Here is a 26,259-nt window from a genome sequence, read left to right on the forward strand (position 1 = left end):
TTTTATTACCCCCCAAAATTCCTTTGTTCCCCTTTGTAGTCCACCCTTGCCCCTACCTCCTATCCTCTAGCAACCACTGATCTGTTTTCTGTCCTTATAATTTTATCCTTTACAAAATATAAATATAAATGGAATCTTGGGTCTATTTCTGGACTCTGTTCTCTTCCATTTATCTGTATGGCTATCTTTTTGCCAATACTACAGTGTCATTATTTACTGTAGCTTTTTAGTAATACATATAGAATACTTTATTTTCCGCATGTATTGATATTTCCCATGATATGAAATAAGTTAGTTCTTAAGTTACTGTAACTCTATGAGCCTCACTAGGGTCATAGACTATTCCCTTCAATGGACTGTCAAACCATTTTAGGCATCACATCAACCATGCCTGCACCCAGAGTAGGCTTATTTACTTTGTTTTTTCCTTGTGACCATCATTACAACTTAGGGGACTCACCTAGGCCCTGACAAGGAAAACCGTCTCTTTTTCTAACTTGAAGAACCTTGTCAAAGGTTCACTAAAAAGCTTCCTCATGGAACCCTGAGCAATACCGTCCTTGGATGTGATACCCAGGCGCTTCAAAAGTGGGTCCATTTGATTCCTTGCATATGTTTGTGAAGTTCATATCACTAATTACAGATTCTTTTTATCATTAGAATACATAATTACCTAACAAGTTTTGATATAATTCCCTGTAATTGTTCCTCTTTAGAAACACTGGTTTAGTTCTATCAGCCAGTAGTGAAAGTCAGCCTCCAGTTCTTTTGACACCATTTCCGTTTGCTACCAATATAGACTTGGTAATTAAGCCTGATTAAGCTTCACTTTTAGGACAAAAAATTTTCTTTTTTTTTAAAATAACATAATGTAAAATTTACCATTGTGACCATTTTAAGTGTATAATTCAGTGGCATTAAGTACATTCACAGTGTTCTGTGACCATCGTTACTATTTCCAGAACTTCATCATCCCAAGCAGAAACTCTGTACCCATTAAGCAATAACTTACCATTTTTCCCTCATTCCGGCACCTGTTAACTTTTATTCTACTTTCTGTTTCTATGAATTTGTCTATTCTAGATACTTCAGATAAGTGGATTCATACAACATATGTTCTTTTGTGTTTGGCTTATTTCAATGAGCATAATGTTTTCAAGCTTCATCCATGTTGTAGCATGTATTATTAGCCTTTTATGGCTGAATAATATTCCATGGTATGTATACATACCACATTTTATTTATCTGTTGATGGGCACTTGAGTTGTTTCCACTTTTTGGCTATCCTCCTATATAATAAAGGGCTAATATGCAAATTGACCAAACAGTGGAACTACCAGTTGCTATGACGCACACTGACCACCAGGGGGAAGATGCTCAATGCAGGAGCTGCCCCTGGTGGTCAGTGCGCTCCCACAGGGGGAGTTCCGCTCAGCCAGAAGCCCTGAGTTGGGCTCACAGCTGGCAAACGCAGCAGCAGTGGTGGGAGCCCCTCCCACCTCTGCAGCAGTGCTAAGGATGTCTGACTGAGGAGCGGGCCTAAGCCAGCAGTCAGACATCCCCCAAGGCTCCCAGACTGCAAGAGGGCAAAGGCTGGGCTGAGGGACACCCACAAGTACACAAATTCTGTGCACGAGGCCTCTAGTTGTAAATAATGCTGTTATGAACATTGGTGTACAAGTATCTGTTGAGTTCCCCTTTTCAGTTCTTATGGTCATATACCTAGAAGTGGAATAGCCAGGTCATATGATAATTCTATGTTTAATCTTTTTAGGAACCGCCATATTGTTTTCCACAGTGCTGCACCATTTTACATCCCCATGAGTAGTGCACAAGGATTACAGTTTCTCTACATCCTTACCCACACTTAATCATTTTTTATTTTTTTAAAAATATATTTTTATTTCAGAGAGGAAGGGAAAGGGAGAGAGAGCTAGAAATATCAATGATGAAAGGGAATCATTGATTAGCTGCCTCCTGCACGCCCCCTACTGAGGATCGAGCCTGCAACCCGAGCATGTGCCCTTGATCAGAATCAAACCTGGGACCCTTCAGTCCGCAGGCCAGCGCTCTATTCACTGAGCCAAACCAACCAGGGTCATTTTCCTTTTTTATTTTTTATTTTCTTTCAATAGCCATGATAGTGGGTATGAAATAGTATCTCACTGCAGTTTTGATTTTGTATCCCCAGTATGACTAAGATCCTGAACATCTTTTAATGTATTTATTTCCCTTTGTATCTTTTGGGAGAAATGTCTGTTCAGGCCCAGCCAGTGTAGCTCAGTGGTTGAGTGTCAACCCATGCACCAAGAGGTCACTAGTTCAGTTCCTGGACAGGGCACATGCCTAAGTTGCTGGCTCGATCCCCAGTTGGGAGCAAGTAGGAGGCAAGCTGATCAATGATTCTCATCATTGATGTTTCTCTCCCCCTGTCCCTTCCTCTCTCTCTAAAAATCAGTAAAAACATTTTTTAAAAAGAAAATAAATGTTTGTTCGGGTTCTTTGCCCATTTTTGAGTTGGATTGTGTGTTTTCTGTAGAGTTATAAGAGTTCTCTACATGTTCTGCCATGTCTTTGTCTTATTTGTGAATCAGGGTAATGTTAGTCTTTAAGAATGAGTTAAGAAGGGTTCTCTCCTCTTCAGTATTTTGGAAGATTTTGGGAAGAATTGGTATTGAGTGTCTAAATACTTGGTAATTTTACCAGTGAAGCCATATGGTCCTGGTCCTGGGCTTTTTTTTTTTTTTTTTTTTTAAGAAAGAGGGTAAGGGAGGGAGAGAAAGAGAGAGCGAGCAATGTAAGAGCGAAACATTCATCGGCTACCTCTTGTAAGCGCCTTGACCAGGGGTTGAACACGCAATCTAGGTATGTGTCCTGCCTAGGGATCAAACCCACAACCTTTCGGTGTATGGGTTGACACTCCAACCCACTGAGCTACGTCAGGCAGAGCCTAGGCTTTTTAAAAATTTTTTATTGGGAGGTTTTAGATTACTGATTCAATATACTTGTTAGTTATAGATCTCTTTAGATTATCTATTTCTTCTTGAGTCAATTATGATAGTTTGTGTGTTCCTAAGAATTTGTCCATTTCACCTAGGTTATCCAATTTATCAGCATATAATGGTTCATAGTATTTTCTTGTAATCTTTTTTATTTCTGTAAAATCAATAGGAGTGTCCCCACTTTCATTACTGCTGTTAATAATATGAGTCTCTCTTTCTTCAAAATTCTTTTTTAAGAGCAAATTATAAAGGAGCCATATATGATACTTATAATTTAACCTGTATAAGTCTCAGAGTGAGAGGAAATGAATGAAGGGCGAAGATAAGATGTTTTGAGTGCTTTGAATTCCACATGTCAACATTTTGTTGATTCTTAAACTTGGGTGCTGTAGAACCAGTTGCTCTCTTCTGTTTGGGTGTAGTGCAGAGTTCCTAATAGGAAATCCGTAGTCCTGATTCTCTCTGTACCTGACAGCAATATTAGATGTTGTAGAGGATACTAAAGGTTGTTCTCCTGAAAGAGAATAGAAGCGTATTCTACAATGTACAGAAATGAGAAGTGCTATTACCTTATTAAAATCCACCAGCTTCCCAAAATGAATCAACTCTAACAAACCAACTCTGTCTTTCTGGAATTGTATGATTCTGTTTATTTGGGCTGTGACAAAAATTCATTTTGAAAAAACATGCAAAAGGGTAAATTATCAGTTTATTAAATCAAAGGAAAGATTAACCAGCTAATCCTGACATGGTAAGGTGCAGCTACATCTAATGAAGAACAAGAATAAGAGAACTGATTACCTCTAGTAGTACCTTTGCCATCTCTCCTCTCTTCTCCTTTGTAGGCTTTCTTTTCTCTCACTGCATACTGGCCCACTCCATGCGGCAGGGACCCTGGGTGCCAACAGGACCAGAAATTTATAGATTCCATGATAGCAGGGAAACTGATTTTTACTTTTTAGTTTCCAGATTTTAAAATCTTAGAAAAGATGTATTGGCTTAGCTCAAGGTGCCCACCCAGTATCAACTAACTATGACCAGGGTCTTGTGGGAATATGACAGCTCTACTAGTAGCTACTATATGAAAGGAGGTGGGGTATGAGAAAAATGAAGTTCTCAGGAGAATGGGGCTGGTGAAAGCCCACAATACTAGTATATAAAAACTTTTTTATGGCAGGAGATGACCAAATGAATGATACAGTGAGCAAATTTTCTATTCTTGAGCTACTTTTCTCTCTAGAAAATAGAAATTTACCCATTGGTAATATACTAGTATATGTGCTTAAGATATTAATAAAACCTCTGGATTGCCTAAGAGTTGTAGAAGTGCCATAGATACAATTCCAGCAATGCATGCGTTTTCTCTCTCTCATTATTATACCCTGCTTTTACTTGTGACGGTGTTTATTTAACAAGTTGAGATGTATTCCACATACCATAAAATTTACCCATTTAAAATGTATAGTTCAGTAGTTTTTATCATATTCATAGAATTGCACAGCCATCACTAGAAACTAATTTTAGAACATTTTCTACATCCCAAAAGGAAAGCCCAGGCCCATTAGCAGCCACTGCCCTTTGCTTTCATCTCTTACTCTTCCCTTTATTCCCCCAAGTTCCTGGCAACCACTCCTCTACTTCCTGTCTCAGTGGATTTTCTCATTCTGGTTTTATTTTGTTTGATTTTTCATATAAATGGGATCATGTACTATGTGTGGCCTTTTACATCTGTTTTCTTTCATGTATCATATTGCTTTCAAGCTTTATCCATACTGTAGCATTTATCAGTACTTCATTTCTATATTTTTTTCCATTGTATGGCTCTTCCACATTTTAATTATTTCAGTTGAAAATTGACACAGTAAAATAGGATTGAGGAATATTTTTATTGTGATGAATGAGTCTGAAACTGCAGTGCATAAAACCCAGATAGAGTGGGCAAAGGGAAGGGAAGCCAAAATAGGGGTATTAAAGTTAGTGAATAGGAAGCTTTCCAGAAATCAGAAATCACAACAAAATTTCAATAAGGCCCTGGCGGCATAGCTTTTGGTTAGAGCATCATCCGGATTTGCCAAGGTTGTGGGTTTAATCCCCAGTCAGGGCACAATTGACCAATCACTCTGGCCAGTTGCTCAATGGTTAGAGCATCGGCCCTTGGATCCAAGGGTCCAGATTCGATTCCCAGTCAAGGGTACCTGGGTAGCAGGCCCAATCCCTGCCTGACCTGGGCAGTGTACAGGAGGCAACCGATAGATGTGTTTCTCTCTCTTCCCCCTCCCTCCCTTCCACTCTCTCTAAAAAATATCCTCCGGTGAGGATTAGCCAAAAAAAGAGTCAACCAATGGATGCATAAGTAAGTGGACCAACAAATCTTTCTCTCTCCCCCTCCCTCCCTTTCTCTTCCTTTATTCTCTCTCTAAAAATCAAAATGTTTAAAAAATGTTACAGTGAGAATGAAAAAGATTGTGATCAGGAAATTTTCAGAATTTAAACTATTGGAGGCTTTGAAAAACTTTTAGGGCCCAATCTGTATAATGAGATATTATGAATTTGATTTTCTAAATAGTAACTTTAGTTAAAAATAAAATTGCCAAGAATCTTGATAAATTGACCTTTGAAATAATTTTGTATTATTTTAAACTAGAGGCCCAGTGCATGAAATTTGTGCACTGGGGGATCCCTCAGCCCAGCCTGCACCCTCTCGCAGTCCGGGAGCCCTCGGGGGATGCCCAACTGACAGCTTAGGCCTGTGAGTCTGGCTTCTGGCACACTGACCACCAGGGGGCAGCTGCATTGAGCGTCTGCCCCCTGGTGGTCAGTGCGCATCATAGTGACCGGTCGTTCTGCCGTTGGGTCAATTTTCATATTAGCCTTTTATTATATAGGATTATAGCCAACCGTTGCTTAAATTGAATGTTACAGATGTTCTTTTTTGTAAAATTGGTTACATCAATCAGTCATAGTTTCCATAAAACAAAATAACTTTTCAGTTCACAATAATTATATCATTTGAAATGTTTGATTTTAAAATGTCAAATTATTTGCATTTTTAAATGTATCATTTTCTTTCAGGTTACAGTGTAGGATCTTGGAAGTCCTCCCTCCGTCACATCAGAATGGTTTTTCTAATGGACATGTCAGTAGTGTAGATGGAGAAACTATTATTATCAGTGATAGTGATGATTCAGAAACACAAAACAGTTCTTTTCAAAATAGGTAAGTGATTTTTATTCATTTTAAAATGTATATCAGGTTGGTTAATGACATACCATTGAAACAATTTTTTCTTTAATCCCTCCCTTCTTCTTTTCTAGTCATATTGTGATATACTATTCAGCTAAACAATGTGTTTCCACAACATGTTAGAGTTTATAAAACTGAAACGTAGTTAACTCTAGTTAGCAGCTTAAGAGCAATTGAAGCTCATCTCATTCAATTATATTTACACATTCCGCTTTTGTTTACTTGGGAAAATTCATTCTGTACTTTATTAGACTTACTCACTTTATGATACATGTGGTAAAGAAATTCTGTAACTTCCTGAAATGCATTCATTTGGCAGCCTTATTCTGCTGAGTGCTTTTAGAGAAAAAGCACACACACACATTTAGATTAGCACTCCCTGCAGGTAAATTTAAAATCTCTACTGAGTCCTCAACTGATTAAGTGTCTAAGTGTTTTAGCTCAGTTCCCTCCTGTTCTCTACAACTACCTAATTCTTCACTGCTTCATTCTGTTCCCGCTCTACCTTTTAGGAATCTCAGACGTAAAAACGCTTTCTCCAGCCTTTCTTATCTTTTTCTTCCCTCTTTTCAGTGAATAGTACCATAATCAAATAAGAAACTGGAGGCCACTCTTAAATACTTCCTTTAACTCCTTTGCTCCTGAAAATGCTAGTGACAGGTTCTGTCCCTCAAAACCTTGTAATTCAAGTTCTCGTTTTGTCTGACTCGAACTATTGTATCCATAGCTAGAATTTGAGCATTTACTGTGTCCTGGCACTGTGCAAAGTGCTTGATTTGCATGTTTGTCGGCTCTGAAAGAGTATTGTTATTTTTACTTAACAAGAATCTGAGCCTTAGAAAGGTTAATTGGCTTTGCACGAGGTCATCTAACTAATACATTGCCTGACAGAAAAAAACAATTTTGGGGTGAGTGAATGAAACATGATATGGTCCTATATAAGTCTTTTGATACATCTCATTTTTTTTCTTGAGTTGCTGTTAAGCAGAAAAAGAAATTAATAGATCACTTGTCTGTGTGTCTTATTGAATACATAGTTTGACGTGCAACATTAGTGGATATTGTGGTAGTTAATGTATGTTCTTTAGCAACTCTGAAAGTAGTTCATGTGATTTTTTTTTTTTGGACTATAGCAAAGATTGTAACCCTTAGATTTAGTTATATATTAGATAAGTCTTGAACAGTTAAATACAGATTTTGTATGTAAAAGATATTTTTTAAATTGATGTTTAAATATGGTAAGCATTTTTTTATCTATTTTTTTCATTTTAAAATAATTTATTTAAGATTATTTTATAGTAACTTAATATTCTCTTCTAATTCTTTTATGTGTTTTGAGATGAGGAATGTCTAGCTTCTTAGGTTTGGCACTCTCTTATTCGGTGCATTAATGTCCTTTCCCTTCTTTTTAGATTTGAATAAGAGCTACCTACATATTTTGTGGCTAATTTCTTACCTTGAGTACAAAGCAAATTAATTCAGAATCCCAATTAGTAAGTGAATATTTTGCCTGTTATATGTAGCATTTAGAGGAGTATTTCTATTGGTCAATCTCACTTGTGCCACTTATAACAAGCTCATTACAAAGTAACTGGATTTAGCCATAGGAATAAACACTTGATATAGGAAAAATGAGTAAGCTGGTCTATTATTTAGTCATAGATATTTTTAACCAGTTTGTGATTCTCAAAGAATCTGAGCTTTCATTATACATCAACATCATAAAATGCCAGGTTGTTTATAGATTGTTACTGCTATATCCTGAGATATCAGGAAGGGTGAAACATAGACATCTGTGGACCTTTTCTCTGTTGAGCTATTTTTTGTTGTTGTTGTTAATCCTCACCCAAGGATATTTTTCCATTGATTTTTAGAGAGAGTGGAAGGGAGGGAGGAAGAGAGAAAAAAGAAGAGAAAGAAACATCAATGTGAGAGAGACACATTGATTGATTGGTTGCCTCCCACACATGCCCAGATGGGGCCTGGAATCGAACCTGCAGCCCAGGTACTCGCCCTTGACCAGAATCGAACTGAAATCCTTTGGTGCTTGGGCCGATGCCTGACCACTGAGCATCACCAGCCAGAGCATCTGTTGAGTTATTTCTATTAATTCCCTAACTTAAGTGATTTACTTCTTGGTTGTTCCCTCCAAACAAAATGTAATCTGGATTTTCTTATGTTTTAGTAGGTGGCATTTTCCATGAGTTAAACTGTGTAACAGCACCCACATATGTTGTCTTATTTATTTCTCAGACCCATTTGATAAGGGTAGGTAGTCATATTCTTATATCATTGAGGAGAAATACAAGTTGAGTTAGAAAAGTATCACATAGTTCATAATACCTGCAAGATATACTAAAGCAGGATATTGGAAATAAGCCTAGGTGCTCAAAATGATAATCAGCATTTTGTGGGAGAAAGGGTGAGGCAGATGGAGAGAAAGAGAGAGAACATGTATAACATAATCACTTGCCATTTTAACCATTTTAAATGTATAATTTAGTGGCATTAATTACATATTTTCATATAAGTGGGATCATACAATATTTGTTCTTTTGTGTCTGGCTTATTTCACTTCGTATTATTTTTTAAAGTACATCCATATTGTAGCATGTTGAAACTTATAACTGAATGAACGAATGAATGAACACACCCTCAAAGGGAAGAAAAGATAAGTTGATGGGAGTGGAGGTTTTAAATGTGTACTTCTTTGCCAATTCTTAACATAGGATAAACTACATTATCTCTACTTTTGTTCTTGAATTACAAAGCTGTGAAGAAGAAAGTTTAAAAGCAAATATAAGAGCTATTTGTTTGTTTATTAATTTAAACTAAACTGGGTACTTCGTGCTAAGTCATCTCTAACTATTTTCTTCACCCAAGGAAAATTTTATCGAATGAGAAATTAGAGTATCTACCTAACAAAATAATGCTTTGTACTATTCTGGCTAATAGAATGGTAAGGAATATCAGAAACATTTAAAATTCTAGTTAAAATTAAAATACACAGCCCTGGCCAGTTTTTTCTCAGTGGTTAGAGCATTGGCCCAGGGACCAAAGCATCTCGGGGGTTCCATTCCCAGTCAAGGACACATACCTCAGTAGCAGGTTCGATCCCTGTCCCAGTCTGGGAGAGTGCAGGAGGCAACCAATCGATGTATCTCTCTCACATATCTCTTCTTCCCATCATTCCTTTATTCCTCCTTCCTCCTTCTCTCTCTTTCTCCCTCCCTTCAAGCTCTCTCTGAAGATCAATGGAAAAAATCTTTGGGTGAGGATTAAAATTAAAAAATATAAAAATATTTTAGGCCCTAACTGGTTTGGCTCAGTGAATAGAGTTGAAAGGTCCCAGGTTCGATTCCGGTCAAGGGCATGTACCTTGGTTGCGGGCACATCAAGTAGGAGGTGTGCAGGATGCAGCTGATTGATGTTTCTCTCTCGATGTTTCTGACTCTCTGTCCCTCTCCCTTCCTCTCTGTAAAAAATCAATAAAATATATTTTTTAAAAATATTTTAGGTTCTGTTATTGTATGTTCTTAGGAACTAGATTTCTATTTAAAACCTCACCTTTCCAAATAAATTATTAACCAATTTATATCTCTACTCTTTTTAGGAAGAAACGAGATGCAATTGATCCCTTATTATTCAAGTACAAGGTGCAAGCCACTAAAAAAGAATTATTTGAGTGTGCTATTGTTAAAGCCACACAAATCAGGTAAAATTCAGTATCTTTTCTGTGCTGCTTTAAAGTAGTATAATTATGGTAGGTTAAGAAGATTTGATGTAAAACAACTTGGAAGTGGTTGCTTCTTTTTTTAAAAAATAAATGTACATTTATATGCTCATAGGCTGATAACATGAATCTTAATGGACTCCATGAGCCCTTTATTTAGATTTGTAAATAGTCTTCACATCTAAGAAATAATAAAGGATGCTATTTATGAAGTACTTCTCATGAGAGAACTCAATTTTCAAAGCTGAGAAATTTGATAGTGCTTACAAATATGTCAGTCACATTTGTAATAATTTATTCATTAGATACAAGCATCTGATCAGTCTTTTCTCATTTCTTAAGAAAGTTAAATAATAAAAATTGAGTATCTTTAAAAATTCCTCTTTGAGACCTAATAAAAAAAAGAGAGGTAATGAGTGGTTAACAAAAGAATCAGCACTGCACATAGGGAAAATTCCTATTTTTGCCTGCTGAGGTTAGGCTCTTAGTCATCTGAATAAGTTGGTATTATCAGCCTACTATCAACTCGCCACATAGGAGTCCATCTTGCATTTTGTTTGATGTAAAATGCTTTTACTTATTTTCTCATCCCTTTTGTCCCATATATACTCGTCTGTTTGAAGAAAAGTGATAATATTTTTGGGAGGGCCTTTAACTTAAAAACTTTTTAATAGTTTATTTACTCATAGAAGCTTTTAATGTGGCTTTTTCTTGAAAGGAAGACATTGAATTGAATTAAATCATTATTCCAGAAACCTTCCAGAAATTCTTGTGTGTCATTTGTTTTTGTTTTGTTGTGGTTTTTGTTACTGTTGTAACTCTTTTTTAATTTGGGAGCAAGGGAGAATAAAAAATAGTATATTATTCGAATTTTAAAAATTCTAATCCCATGAATATGTTGGCTGCCATATGAAGTTTAAACACAAAATATTTTAGAATTTAATAAAACCCATGTCCTACTCTATTCACAATATCCGTTTGAATGTTGATTTACCTAGTGTTACTGATAAAGACTACTGATTTTAATTTTTTAAAGAATTTTAATGGTGATAACTTGTAGGAATGATCATCTAATTTTATAAGATTTGGTTTTCTCTTCGTAGTATATTTTCCTTGCGGTTTATTTCTAAGTGGTTCCTAAGCAATAAATGCATATACTATTTTAATGGACTTTTATAATAGATCCAATCAAGTAGATGTTATAACATTCTACTAAGTACTTCTGTATAAAGTTTCTTGCTACTTCTACATAAATACTCTTAGAAAATGAAATGTCATTTTCCTAGGCTTGAAATTGAGGTTATGGATTTACAGAGATTATGAAGTTCGGATTGAATTCTTTGATCCTAACACTTTCCTCTCCTTTTTTCCCCCGTTAGCCGGAGAAAACACCTATTTTCTCGTGATAAACTAAAGCTTTTTCTAAAGCAACACTGTGAAACACAAGATGGAGTCATTAAAATTAAGGTAATTAGAACAGTGTAATTATTTGTTAGAAAGAAGAAAAAAGGAGAAATGGATAGTGTGATTGTTATATATATAGGCTAAGCAACCATCCGACCGGCCGGGAGGTATGACGTGCACTGACCACCAGGGGGCAGACGCTCAATGCAGGAGCTGCCAAGTTGCGGTGACTTGGCAGCAGTGGTTCTCGGGAGGCACACCTGGGAACCAGAGAGGAGGGAGCCCAATTCCTTGCGGTACCATGTGATTCCACCTTTGGCCATGGGTTGTGTTGTTGCTGGGGCACTGTCGGCCTGGATCTGGTTTATTGCCAAGCTGCAGTGACTACAGATGCCCTTTGAGCCGCAGCACCACCCCAGGTGTGGACAGAAGGGGAGAGACCGCGGGAGGTTGGCTCCAGGGCATGTCCAGCCTGTCTTGCCCAGTCCCGTCCAGCTGTCCACCTTCTAATTAATTTCCTTTCAGTGTGCACAAATCCATGCACCGGGCCACTGGTAAAGTTATAATATTGCAGAAATGTTCATTCAAAATTGGTTAAAAATAGCTCTTTTTACCTAGAGCCAATTTTTAGTAATTTTCTTTACATACTAGAGGCCCGATGCATGACATTCGTGCACCCGGGCGGGGGTGTGTCCCCTCAGCCCGGCCTGTGCCCTTTAGCAGTTCGGGAGTCCTTGGGGGATATCCAACTGATGGCTTAGGCCCACTCCCCGCTAAGCCACAATTGGACATCCTTGGCACTGCCACGGAGGCGGGATAGGCTCCTGCCGCTGCACTCGCCAGCTATCAGCCCGGCTTGTGGCTGAGCGGCGCTCCCCTGTGGGAGTGCACTGACCACCAGGGGACAGCTCCTGCATTGAGCATCTGCCCCCTGGTGGTCAGTGCGTATCATAGCAACTGGTCGTTCTACTGTTTGGTCGATTTGCATGTTACCCTTTTATTATATAGGATTGGATTAAATACTGTTTTTGCAATTTCTAGAATTGCTAGATGGTACAGGTACTACCACTTTTTTTCCTGATAAAAATGATTAACCAGGTGAGAATAGAAGGAAAACTTGGAAAAGGAAAGGTTGTGGGGATGGGGTAACTATAATTTTCTAATAGTGTGGTTATGGCTCACAAAAATAGATCAAAGAACAATGCTGAAATAGATCCTACTAGATAGGAAAACAATATATATAATAAAAAGAACATCAGAGACCAATACTAAGATTATAATTTATTCATAACTGTTAAAGGAGGACAAATAAAGTTTATAAACCTCACATTGTACACTGAGTAAAAAGTTAAATGGTAAAACTGATTCTTTAGAATGAGAAAAACACAAGCAGCATTGTGGTGTTGCCAGAGGGAAGGGAGTGGGGAGGAGAAGGGGGTCCTAATATATGGTGACCAAACAAGATTTAACTTTGGGAGGTGAACACATGGTACAATATACAGATTTTGTAATATAGAGACCCACACCTGATACCTATATGATCATATTGACCAATGTCACTCTAATAAATTTAATAAAAAATTAAAAAATAAAATTAATTTATCAAAATACTAAAAAAAGATGGTGAATGATTAAATTACTTTATTTTTTATATTACTACTAGTGTCCCAGTGCACGGATTCATGCACATTGAAAGGAAATTAATTAGAAGAAATACTTTAATATTGCTGTTTGCCTTTTCTCTATAATAGAAGTGTCAACCAAATTCATGATCAACAATGACAGATCGAAACACACACGTGCAATTGGCGCCAGCGAGAACTTTATATGTATCACAAATGTACGAGTCAACTTAGCCTTTTATATAGAGAGAATAAACTTGCTTAATTAGACCTGCTTTCTGATGTAGCTAAACTTTTTCCAGCCCAGTGAAGCACCCCAACTTCTCTTTCAGGTAATGGTCAGCAACACAGAAGTAAATATCAATACAAAGCAGATTATTATTATAGATCATGCAGGGAGAACAAAGGGTAAAATATTTAACTGCAGCAATGTTTGACTATATTCTGTGCAGTGAGAAAACCTGAAGTCATTTTCAAGGTCCACCATTTCTTACTTTTCAGTCGGATCAAGTTTCTAAACTTTCTAAATCTCCATTTTCTGGCTAATGAAAAGAAAATAGGATTCTACCAAGTCTCCAATCTACCTACTCCAGGACTTCTGTGAGGATAAAATGAAATGAGGCACGGGAAAATGCTTCACAAACATATGGTTAAACTGTAAAATGTTTGCACTAGCTATAAAGCAAGTTGTGTTCCTGGGCTGAAGAAACTGCAAGGAGGCTAGTCACTAGGGAGAGGAGGCTGGGCGTTGCTACATGACGTCATTACGAGGCGCCCACAGCAACCCTTTCTAGACTGGGCTGGGCTGGACTGTGGGCCGCATTTTGTGCCATGGGGTCTTGGCAGTGTTGGCTGCAATTTGGTGGGGTGTCACTCTGGGGTGGTGGTGGTGCCTGTGTCCCACTTGGGGGAAGCCAAGTATTGGTTTGTCTGGTGCCGTTTATTTTTAAATGGCCAGTGCACGTCATGGTAGCTCCTGCGTTGAGCATCTGCCCCCTGGTGGTCAGTGCAGGTCATAGCTACTGGTCAGATGGATGAACACTTTAGCCTTTTATATATATAGATAGTTTACTAGTTGATATATTTTAAAATAAATTTGACTAGTACTAATTTGAATTCACACTCTGTAATTTATCTATGATACCTTGGGTAAGTAAGTAAAATAACCTTTTGGGGCTTCACTTCTGTCTTCCTCAAGTGATGGTAGTAATATTTGTCACCAGATCAAGGGTTGGCAAACTAGCACCAGTGGGCAAATACCTGCTAGCTGCCTGGTTTTATAAATAAAGTATTTTTGGAGCACACATATAAAAAGAGAGAGAAATATTTAACACACATTGGGATAAGTGCTAAATCTAAGTAAAAAAGCAATAGAATGGGTAAGGGAGATGTATTACATGCATCATAAATTAGCGATTGTATGCTTAAGATTGATGCATTTCATTATATCTAAATGTTACATCAAAAGAAAATAAATGAAAAAATAGATTAGTAATCACTAGAGACCAAGATAGATTACAGGCAGTCCTTAGGTTACGTGGGACTCGACGTATGTCATTTCGTGGTTACGTCACCATCTCCCATTTATTAAAAAAAAAAAGTTCCATCATTTCAACGTATGTACATATTTGTTTTGTTTTTTATTATTTATTTACCATAAGTAAAGGTCAGGAGTTGTTATCTTTTTTAAAATTTTTTTCTACTGTTTCACTTCATTACTGCTGTGTATGTGTTCCATGTGAGTGACATAGGTGCTTATGTAGGTGGGTTCCAACTTACGGCAAAAATCGCGTTATGTTGTTCCCGATCTCCGATGTAACCCGAGGACCTACTGTATTTATTAAATAAAACTGGGCCCTGCCAGTGTGACTCAATGGTTAGAGCATCGACTTGTGCACCAAAGGGTCTTGGGTTTGATTCCCAGTCAAGGGCACATACCTGGGTTACATGTTTGATCCCACACACATGTAGGAGACAATCAATCAATATGTGTCTCTCACATTTATGATTTATCTTTCTGTCTCCCCTTCATTCCACTCTTTCTAAAAATCAATGGAAAATAAATAAAATCTGGGACATTTGGTTAACTAAAAAAAAGAAAGAAAGAAATGAAACAAATCTTAATGTTACGCATTCTCTTTATTTTTCTCTTACTGATTTCAGAGAGGAAAGTAGAGGGAGGGAGAGAGAGAAACATCAGTAATGAGAGAGAATCATTGATTGGCTGCCTCCAGTCTTATTGTTGAATAAGTGCTATAGATGTCCCCTTTTTCTCCCCAGTGACCCCCTCCACTCCGCTCCTGCCCCCCCCAATTATGCTTTATCTATGGCATTGAATATCAGATAGCCACATAAAATAATGCTTACAAGAAGTTAACAATTTGGATACTTGTGTTAAGTGGCTAGAACAGTGTCTGGCGTTTGGTAGGCAGTCAGTGAATATTATGTATGAGTAGCTGTATATGTGTATTGTAAATAGCCAGTTGACCAATTCCTCTAATTTACAAAGATCTCTTATATATCAATGAACAAAAACAATCCGATTGGAAAAAGTAGTGAAGGACATCAGCAGTTATTCTCCAAGGAAAATAAGCGTTCAATAAACATGGAAAGAAGTTCAACTTTACTTAATAAATAAATGAAAATTACGGTGACAGTAAACATTTTTCTCTTAGAGTATAATGAAAGATTATTAATGGATATCTGGTGCAAGCACATGCATGTACACACACAGAGAGAGACACACACACACACACACCCTCGACAAAGCACAGTGATATTCAGTGTGGTAAATGTAGACTGTTTTAGGAATGCCTGCAAATATGCAAATACACAAAGATACTGTATTTATGTGTGAATAAGGAACCTTAGTAATTAATATATTAAAGCCTATTTTGACTTTTTTTAATATATATATATATTTGAAAAGAAACTACATGCCTTATATTCATACTTAGAGGGCAATTCTGTATACTCAGGGGTTATTTAAGTGGGATAGTAGACAACTATCTTAATGGAATCTGTGTAAAATCTTAATAGATTCTTGATTTCTGATGGCCAGAACTAATTGAGTTTTAGATGTTAAAAGCTATGTTCCAGCCAAAATGGAACTGTATAGAAAATTGAATTTCCAATAGAAGTGGTGTTTTGTTAATAATTTGAAGTTGTGTATCATTATATTCTTACACATTTCCTGAAAGGTATTTTTGTAAATGGCACATTTTCTTCAAGAGAAAGAAAATTCTTGGCTGGCTGGTGTGGTTCAGTGGTTTAGCATCGACCTATGAACCAAGAGTTCGCTGCTTCAATTCTTGGTCAGAGCACATGCCCCGGTTTTGGGCTTGATTCCCCCATGGGGGTGTTCAGGAGGCAGCAGATCTATGTCTCTCTCTCGTTGATGTTTGTATCTCTCTATCTCTCTCCCTTCCTCTCTCTAAAATCAATTGTGTGTGTGTGTGTGTGTGTAGGGAGGGAGGGAGGGAAGGAGGGTGAATGATAATCTTGGCAATTAGACAAAAATAATCTTCAAAATTGCTAATAAAAAATCTAGAGTTGGACATGGATAAAAAAGGTGAAAAAGTTCTGAATACAAGGTGAAAGGAGAGAAACCCTTGGATTTATCAGTTATTCTAGAACCACACCACTTCTGATAAAAATGAGATTGATTTCTCTGAACTAAAATTCTGAGTTGAAACTTTATAGGAATTTGTCAGTATTTCTGCTTTTATCCAGGTCAACTTTAAAATTCAATACATAAAATCACCCCAGGGTAGTGGGGAGCTAAATGTTTAGCAGTTAGGAAATGGTTAAGAAAAATTTATTGGTTAATAAAATGGATTTTAATGTTAAATATATGGATTATTTATTTACATAGAAAATCTCATACAGCCTAACTGGTGTGCTAAGTGGTTAGAGCATCAGCCCATGCACCAAAGGGTTGAGAGCACTTATCTGGGTTGTAGGTTCGACGCCCCCCTTCGCCCCGCCCTGGTCGGGCATGTGCAGGAGGCAAACAATCTCTCACATCAGTATTTCTCTCTCCTTTCCTCCCCCCCATCCTCCCTTCCACTCCCATTCTAAGAAAATCAATGGGAAAAAAAATCCTCAGGTGAGGATTAACAACAACAAAGAAAGAAAAGAAACCTCATAAAAAATCAATAAAATATATTAAAAAAAATAAAAAATTATTCTTGTGTAAATGTAATTTTGAAATAGTTTTAGAATTCGAGAAACTGTTGAAACATTCTTCTTGAGTATTCATTGTATTTCAATTTTGGTTTTCTTCCTAGTAAAGCTAATTAATTATGCAGTTTTTTTTAAAGGAGCAAGTAAACTAACTAAAATATATATTACTTCATAATAGCACAAGAAGTTTTAATGTTTTGGGCCTGGCCTAATATGTTAGTCATATGATATGTTAGAGGATATCCACTTGTGGTTTACTAATGTGTTATTGTATCCTATGTTGTTGTTTTTTATGAAGGCATCCTCTCTTTCAACATATAAAGTAGCAGACCAAGATTTTTCTTACTTTTTCCCTGATGATCCACCCACCTTTCTCTTCAGTACTGCTAGCAGGAGAAGAGGGAGACCACCCAAACGAGTATCTATTAGTCAGGTAAGTAGAGAATAGATAAAAACTACCTTGTAGCTCTGAATAAAACTATTTAAAATCAAGTATTGTTTAGCTCCCCCACCTCCATAGCCTGTAGGAAGGAACACATTCCTTTACACACACAGAAAATGTGTGTACTATATGGTGATAACTGCCCAGCAGTGAGGTTTGTAGAAGCTTCAGGTGTGAATTTTAGACATGGCTCTCATGCCACAGGAATTTAATACAATGGAAGCAAGCATATAAGCAATTATTAAAATGTAAACCAGGAAGAAATAGAGGGAATAAATGATAGTATTGAAACATAAAGAGTATTTAATATATAAGAGATAGTAAAGCAGGCTAGAGACATTATTTTCACAAGAAATAAAGTAGAAATAAACGACATATTTTAACATTAGCCACAGAATGTTTCTGACATGTCTTTTCTCTACCTCTTACATAGTTGATGTCTATACCATCTAGTTTATAAGGATTTTTTTTTTTATCTAGTGCATATTTTTTTAAGTCTCCCTTTATAGGTTACCAGTTGTTTTTTCTGGAAGATTTTTGGACTAATTTGTAGACTATAGAATTAGTTCTATGATTAAAGTTATTAAAAGTTACTATGATACTATGATTAGGGTTATTAAAAATGCAGTTATAAGTCAGACTGAAAAGGACAAAAACTTATTAAGTGGAATATAAAACAAAAAGTAAGGTGAACTAACAAAACAAAAAGAAAATCATAGATATAGACAACAGAATGGAGGTTACCAGAAGTGAATTAGGTAAAGGGTGTCAAATATATGGTAACAAAGGAACCTAGACTTTGGGTGGTGAGCACACAATAGAGTATACAGATATTGAATTATAATGTTACTAGAGGCCCAGTACAAGAAAATTCATGCACTGGAGTGGGGGTCCCTCAATCCAGCCTGTGCCCTCTCACAGTCCGGGAGTCCTCAGGGGGTGTCCGGAACGGCGCCACCCCCATCACTCTACCACTATGCTGTTGCATCTGGGCCGATCAGGGGATGGTGCTGCCCCCACCACCCTGCTGACGCCATCACCTGGCCTCCCTCTGCTGGAGGCAACTGGATGGGCTGATCAGGGGATGGTGCTGCCCCACCCCCGCATCACCCCTCCGCCACTGCTGGTTGCCGCCCCCCACCCATCGCCGTTCCCTCCCTCTGCCCACTGGCATGGGCCTTGGCTGGCCTGGCGCCACCTGCTCGCCAGCCCCGCCCCCCGCCGACTGGGTGTTCCGCTGTTCAGTCGATTTGCATATTACACTTTTATTATATGGGATTAATGGTATCCTCGCTTCTTCGCATTTCAAATCTTTGACTTGATTCTTGCGCTCCTCTGGTCTGCTGTTGGGAGTCTGTATAATATTCTTTATTTCAGTCAGTGTATGCTTACTTTCTAGATGGTCCTTTATCACACCATCGAGGGTCTCATTAGATTTCCTGTACATCTCATCAAGTTTATCGACAGACTCTATAAGCCTCTTGAGAGACCTCAAAAGTGTGGTTCTGAACTCAATATCCTCCCTTGATAGTTTTGTCCTGTTTCTTTGTCTCCGCATTTTTTACGCTTTCTTGGTACACCCCCTAGTGGTCTTTGTGGGCAGTCTTGTTGTAGTTAGGGATTAATGGTATCCTAATAAGTATATTTTTACTTTTATGTAAATATTTTTATTGATTTTAGGGAGAGAGAAACATCAATTTGTTGTGCCACTTAAAGTTCAGTTATGCTTTAGTAAAACCTCATTTTAATACAAAGAAAGTATAATTGAGGAGGGCTATTCAATATTTTGTTTTTCTTACTGTAAAAACAAGGCAGACTGTCAGTTTGTAGAAGTTGTGGTTCTACAACCTTAGTTTCTTGGTTTGTTTTTTAGGAGGCCAGTCTTGCTAATAAACAGACTATTGGCAATTATAGGAATAAAGCTACTAAAGAAAGAGACAAACTTTTGAAACAAGAAGAAATGAAATCACTGGGTGAGTTTTAACATTCTGTCCAAAATCTGATTAGATACAGGAAAGAATACTTCTCTGTGCCCGGTGGGGGGTGTTTCTAAAAATACATATTTCTGGGGTCTTTAAAAAGCATAAATCAGGTTGTTGTTTTTTTTCCTTTAAGTATCTATTGATTTTTATGATAAATGAGAACTCTGCTTATCTTAAATCTATTTCAAGGTATAGCGTATCCCATGTTAAACTGACCTAATGCTGAATTAAGCACAACTTGGAGTTTCTAGAGGTTACAAACTGTTTTGGGCCATTTTGTTTGAGTCCCACAGCCTTATAAAACATGGCTTCCCAAACTTGACTGTGCATATGAATCACTTGGGAACAGTATTACAAACAAAGATTCTAAATTGGTAGTTGTGTGTGACAGAAGAGATTGTGCATTTCTAAGAAGGTGATAACCTGGCTGTTGCTCTTAGGACCACACTTTGAGTAGCAGGGCTTTTAAAAGCAGGTAAATGTTTGTCCCACTGCAATAGTTTATCTTAAGCCCAGCCAACTTGCTTTTTTGGTTTTAATCACCTGCTGGCTCCCTTCAGGAATTTGTAACCCCTGTGTATCTCTGCTTATCTAATTTAACCTTAAATTATTTCAGGATTTTTATGTTACATTACAAAATACGTTGTTTTTTGTCTGTGTGCAGTTCTAACTTTGACCTTCTTCACAGCTTTTGAAAAGGCTAAATTAAAAAGAGAAAAAGCAGATGCCCTAGAAGCAAAGAAAAAAGAAAGGGAAGATAAAGAGAAAAAGAAGGAAGAGTTGAAAAAAATTGTTGAAGAAGAGAGAATGAAGAAAAAAGAAGAAAAAGAAAGGCTTAAAATAGAAAGAGAAAAGGTATTCATTTAAATATATTAGCTATGCCCTGTACATATAGTTAATAGTGCTTTACACATTTGAATTCCTGGTTAATTTTCAAGTTCCTTTACCATTTTCATTTACATTTATAGTTGTATATAGAGCACTGATAAACAATATTGATTTACCTCCCTTTTGATTTGAAAAATTTAATGAATTATTTAAAGTTCAACATATGTACACACACACACACACACACAGGATCAAGCTCACAACCCGGGCATGACCAGGAACGGTGTCACTCAACCACTGAGCCACACTGGCCAGGCATGAGTAAAACCTTTAAAAGTAAAATACATAGTTAGAAAAATACAATAAAATCTGACTCAACAAGAATTATTACAGAGTTGTTATTCTCCTTAAAGAATAATGAGAACATTTCAGTAAATCTTTATTATAATCTTTAGTGGTAGATACTCCTTAGAGAATTCTATAGCTGGTTTTTCCAAAGGTAGTAATAGTCACTGGTTTTCTGAGATACTCACAGGTAGCCTTGGATAATCATGTCATACACAGTGCTTATTAAATTGCCTGAAGTTCTATGGATTATTTCCATAGGCCATTGCAGGGGTACCTAATACATGTTCATTCCGAAAAGGCAGAGATCAAAAAACACTTGTAATCTAAATGGTAACATATAGAGATAACATTGTTAACACTTTGGTTAATTTATTTCTAATCTTTATTCTGGAGCTTAAAAAAGAGATCCAGCATTTATAATTTTGTGTACTTTTTTATTTAACATTATAAACATTTCTTCATGTTATTAAATTAAGTAAGGTGGAATTCTTAGTGACTGCTTAATAGTTAATCAGATAGGTGTAGTTAAGTGGATTATAATTTTTGGCCCATGAATAATGATATTCTATACAAATTTGTGAATAAATTTCCTTTTTATGGATTATGTTCCTGGATAAATTTGTAGAAGTAGAATAATGGGTCAAAGGGTAAGAACATTTTTAAAACTTTCTATACATGTACATGGGTATTTGTTTAGCAAACATACTGTGTTATTTACACTCAGCAATAGTGATGAGATTACCCATCCTATAGGAGTTATGTTGTAGTGGGGGAATGACTAATTTCAGCAGATTACTCAAAGCACAGTTAAGTTCTGTAACCATCTAGTCGTTTTATGTTGAAAGTTTGATAAGTGCACATCTGTTTACCTTTGGTGTTTCTAAATTTCAAAGGGAAAATGTTAACACATATTAAACATTTATTGGAAAAATTATAATAAAATATACTGTGCTTTATTGGAAACTTTTTTAGTGTCAGTATTTATCTTGCAGTTTCAAATATCAGAACCAAGAAGTAAGGGTTTCAAAAGACCCAAGTGAGCAAGAGAAATGGCCTGTATTAAAAAGAAAGAGAAATTTACCAACTGTATTCTAATATTGCTCTTACTTACTGCTCCCTCTGTGTATCTCTAGTCTGTCAAATTTAAATGAATCTTGAAAATGACAAGTATATTGCAAATATAAGGGGAGGTTTTATTTTAGGTACTCTAAAAATTTGTTACCTACTTTGTCAGGATCTAATTGATTTGAAGTATGGGGAGAGCTGCTATAGGCAGAGCCAGGTTGAATTAATACTTACCTAAGCACTACTGTGTTGGACATTTTCCATCTTTGTAGCAGTTATGTCAGATAGGCATTGTTTTGATCAGTGGTTCTAACACTTTAGCATGCATAAAAAATCACTAGAAAGACTTCTTAAAACATTAATTGTTGGGGCCCAACCCCAGAGTTCCTGATTCAGTAGATCTGGGGTAGGGCCCAAGTATTTGTATTTTTACCAGTTTCCAGATGATACTGATGCTGCCTTATGAATTTCTTATAAGAATTTCTATTAACCTTTTGTTCTAGGAAAGAGAGAAGTTACGTGAAGAAAAGCGAAAATATATAGAACACTTAAAACAGTGGAATAAACCTAGAGAAGATATGGAATGTGATGATCTTAAGGTATAAGTATGTTATGTGATGTTTCACACACCCATGTTCTTTGTACCCTAAGTGGCTTTGTTGATGAAATATTTCTTTCTTATTAATAATGGCTTCTTTATATTTAACTGAGAGGAAATAGTTGAGCAAATGCTATATTTAGAGTTTCAAGGTAGCATTTCCTAACAAGCTTTGATAATGATTTTTTAAAAATATATTTTTATTTATTTTAAAGAGGAAGGGAATGAGAGAGAGAGAGAGAGAAACATCAGTTATGAAAGAAAATCATTGATAGGCTGCCTCCTGCACACCCACTTCTGGGGATTGAGCCCGCAACCTGGGCATGTGCCCTGACCAGGAATCTAACCGTGACCTCCTGGTTCATAGGTCGGCACTCAACCACTGAGCCACACTGGCTGGGCGATAATGATTTTTATCCTGCAGAATAATTGGTCAATCATGTGATCCTTGATAATCTAATAACCAGTGGGACCAGGCATACATTTTTAGCTTGATTGCTAGATAAAGAATTCTTCCATGCCCTGGCCAGGTGGCTCACTTGGTTGGAGCATCATCCTGTACACCAGAGGGTTGCAAGTTTGATCCCCAGTCACGGTGCCTATGGGAGGCAATCGATCTATCTGATCGATGTTTCTCATTTTGATTTTTCTCTCTTCCCCCACCCCCATTCCTCTCTCTTTAAAATCAATGAAAGTATATCCTCAGGGGAGGATTAAAAAAATTATTTCTGTCTCCAGAAATGATCACAATATTCAAACCAAGCTCATTCAGCTCAGTGTATAAGAAAACATTTCTAAGTCAGTAGGTGGCAGATTAATTCTGTTCCATATCTTAAGGAGATCCCATATTGAAGATAATATTGATACAACTGTCTTGACCTCAGAATCTAGGTTAAAAGTTCCTCTTAACTAGAAAATGTAGTCAGAAATACACTTCAACCTAAAGTTATGTTCTTAATTTGGTGAAGGAAAAAATACTTAGAAACTGGTTTAGTAAAGTTGGAATCAGGCCAGAACATCTGTAATTTTAAAAGTTCTAAAGGTGATTGTTGAAAACATTCAGGGTTGAGAACCACTAGTTACATGAAATAATTCTTATTTGGTAAAGAGTATATCATATCTACTTTTTACAACTTCCTACACTTGATTCAAATAGTTACATAAATTGTTTAATCTTGCAGGAACTTCCAGAACCAACTCCAGTGAAAACTAGACTACCTCCTGAAATCTTTGGTGATGCTCTGATGGTATTAGAGTTCCTTAATGCATTTGGGGAACTTTTTGATCTTCAAGATGAATTTCCTGAGGGAGTAACCCTAGGCAAGTGCTTTTGTTGTGTTATAGTTCACCCTAAAATTAGTGGCTTTAAAGAACAAATTCTTATCTCTCAAGTTCTGTGGAATCAGTGGACCTACCTCTCTAGTCCTCTCTAGTTACTGTCAGACAGTGGCTGGAAATGGAATCATCTCAAGGCTTACCTGGCTACATGTTCAAGATGGCTTCTTTACATGCATGTTTGGTGCCTTAGCGCTCCTCCACATGCATCCCACTCCATCAGAGTAGCCTATACTTCTTATGTGTCAACTGAGGGCTCCAAGAGTCAGGACACAGAAACTGCCAGCCTTCTTAAATGCGAGGCCTGGAACTGGCAAGCCCTATTTCTGCCCTATTCCATTGGTCAGGCCTGCTGGTATTCAAGGGGGTGAAAGAATAGACTTCACTTCTTGAGAGTGGCTTGGTAAGTAAGTGCAAGGAAGGAAGAAATTGACATCAGTCATATTTGAAAACAAGTTGATGCCTACCTTTAATTTGTGATTCTGCTTTGCCTCTGTACTTACATTCTTTAATTTGTATGAACTTCATTTTTAAGAGCTAACTTACTATGATTAGAGCTTTGGCTCCTATTTTGGATCTTCTCCTGTGAAATGGTAAAATAATGTCTTAGGATCCAACTAAAGACCTCAAAGACAGAATTATAACGTCACTCTTATTTCAATAAGAGTGTATTCTCCACGAGGGCTTTTACATTCCCTAAATTTCTCTTTCTGAGCTAGGTGAGGTATGAGTCATTGTTACAGGTCTAAATAATGCTGGTTTAGGTAAGATGAATTTGATGAGAGACATTTATGGCTTGGATTTGATACTAGGGTTACACCTAATCTTGATTACCTCTCCTTTGCACTATTTGGTAAAAGTAATGTCCCACATAGCTCTTAAGAACAGTGGGGCAACAATAACAAATCTTTACATTGTTATTCAAATTAGAGTAAAATCATAATTTTAAAGATGTACCTTAATTTACACCTCAAGTTTAAACTTAGGTGAAATATTGTATTGATCTACTGAGTCTAATTTGGCTTTCTTGAATGTGGTGATTTGGGCTTATGATTTTATTGGAATATATAATAATCATTATAATTGGGGGTTTTTATTTTACCTTAGATAATGCTTGGCTCTACTTTGATAAATGGGCATTTTAAAAATAGTTACATAGGCTATTGTTGATTGAAATGTTTATTATTCCATTGGAGTTGATTTTTTTCAGTACATGAACAGAACTTTAAATTGATTTTAAACATTTTATTCACAGAAGTGTTAGAGGAAGCTCTTGTAGGAAATGACAGTGAAGGCCCACTATGTGAATTGCTTTTTTTCTTCCTGACTGCCATCTTCCAGGCGATAGCTGAAGAAGAAGAGGAAGTTGCCAAAGAGCAAATAACTGATGCTGACACCAAAGGTCAGAATTCATATTATTGTTGATTGGTAGTGGCTTTGTAGTGATACTCATTTTTGAAGGTTATTTTAAAATTATCTTGGCTTTTACATTTATAAAACATAGTTGTTCAAGTTACCAAATTCTTGAGTCATATACTAGGAATGCAATATCAGTTGTTTTATAAAACCTTTCTTTTTATGTATCCTGTGTCTGATGACCTTGAAAATATTTTCTCCCTGATCTATCTTGCTTTTTATTCCATTAGATTTCTCCTATGATATAGTATCATTACAGATTTCATTGACTAGTATCTGTAATTCTAGGAGATTCTGCTAGTTGCACTGTTTTGCCCCACCTAAGGAAATACCTTTACTGTTGTTATTAATACCTTAAATTGAAAATACTACTGCTGATTTCATTTCAGATCTGACAGTTTTAAGATCAGAGTTAAGTAAAATTTAATTTTTTTAATTTCGCTACTTAGTTTGAACTAAAAATCTTGCTCTTTAAATTTTGTGTACCTAAATATCTGGAGTCAATGTGTGGCACATATTAATGTAGGGATAATTCTTGTATAAACCCTTTTTTATTTTTAATATTTTGTTCAGGATTTTCCTCAGTCAGAGGAATTGTTAAGCCATATTAAGAGATTGATTTGGCTTCCTAAATAATACTCTCTGTGAACTTTGCCACCTATGAGATTTAGGATCAAAAGCTTTATTAAACAACACTAATGTATTGCATACAAATTCACAATAAGAAATAACTTGGGAGACATCTTGATAGCAGAATCTTGGTACAAAAAGGTAGGAAATTCCTCCATTCAAATAGTCTTTCTGGCCTTAGATAATTTGAGCTCATTTTCCATTATGCTGGTCCTTGGAGCAACAGGATAATGATGAGTATGCATACAATGTTGGTTGCTTTTGGGTTTTATAGCCTGAGTTCAAGTAAAATATATTCTATAGCTTGAGTGCTAATCACCATAGATCCCTTATCAAGGCCATTTTAGCAATGTGGTCCCTGTTGTCATCACAGATAACTTAGTCAATTAAATGAGATTCTACGAAAGGGAAGATAGAAGGGTAAAT

General features: G+C 36.6%; 1 protein-coding gene across 1 annotated transcript in view; it reads left to right on the forward strand.

Moving 5' to 3' along the window:
* Positions 1–26,259, forward strand: part of BAZ1A (bromodomain adjacent to zinc finger domain 1A) — a 103,248-nt gene that overhangs the window by 31,526 nt on the left and 45,463 nt on the right. The window contains exons 4-12 of the mRNA XM_023751471.1: positions 6,075–6,218; positions 9,859–9,960; positions 11,358–11,445; positions 17,488–17,622; positions 19,505–19,604; positions 20,302–20,468; positions 22,358–22,453; positions 23,634–23,772; positions 25,043–25,189. Coding sequence (XP_023607239.1) covers positions 6,075–6,218; positions 9,859–9,960; positions 11,358–11,445; positions 17,488–17,622; positions 19,505–19,604; positions 20,302–20,468; positions 22,358–22,453; positions 23,634–23,772; positions 25,043–25,189 — 1,118 coding nt within the window. The remainder of the gene's footprint in view (positions 1–6,074; positions 6,219–9,858; positions 9,961–11,357; positions 11,446–17,487; positions 17,623–19,504; positions 19,605–20,301; positions 20,469–22,357; positions 22,454–23,633; positions 23,773–25,042; positions 25,190–26,259) is intronic.

The sequence above is a fragment of the Myotis lucifugus genome, unplaced genomic scaffold, assembly GCF_000147115.1.
Source record: "Myotis lucifugus unplaced genomic scaffold, Myoluc2.0 scaffold_22, whole genome shotgun sequence".
Lineage (NCBI taxonomy): Eukaryota > Metazoa > Chordata > Mammalia > Chiroptera > Vespertilionidae > Myotis > Myotis lucifugus.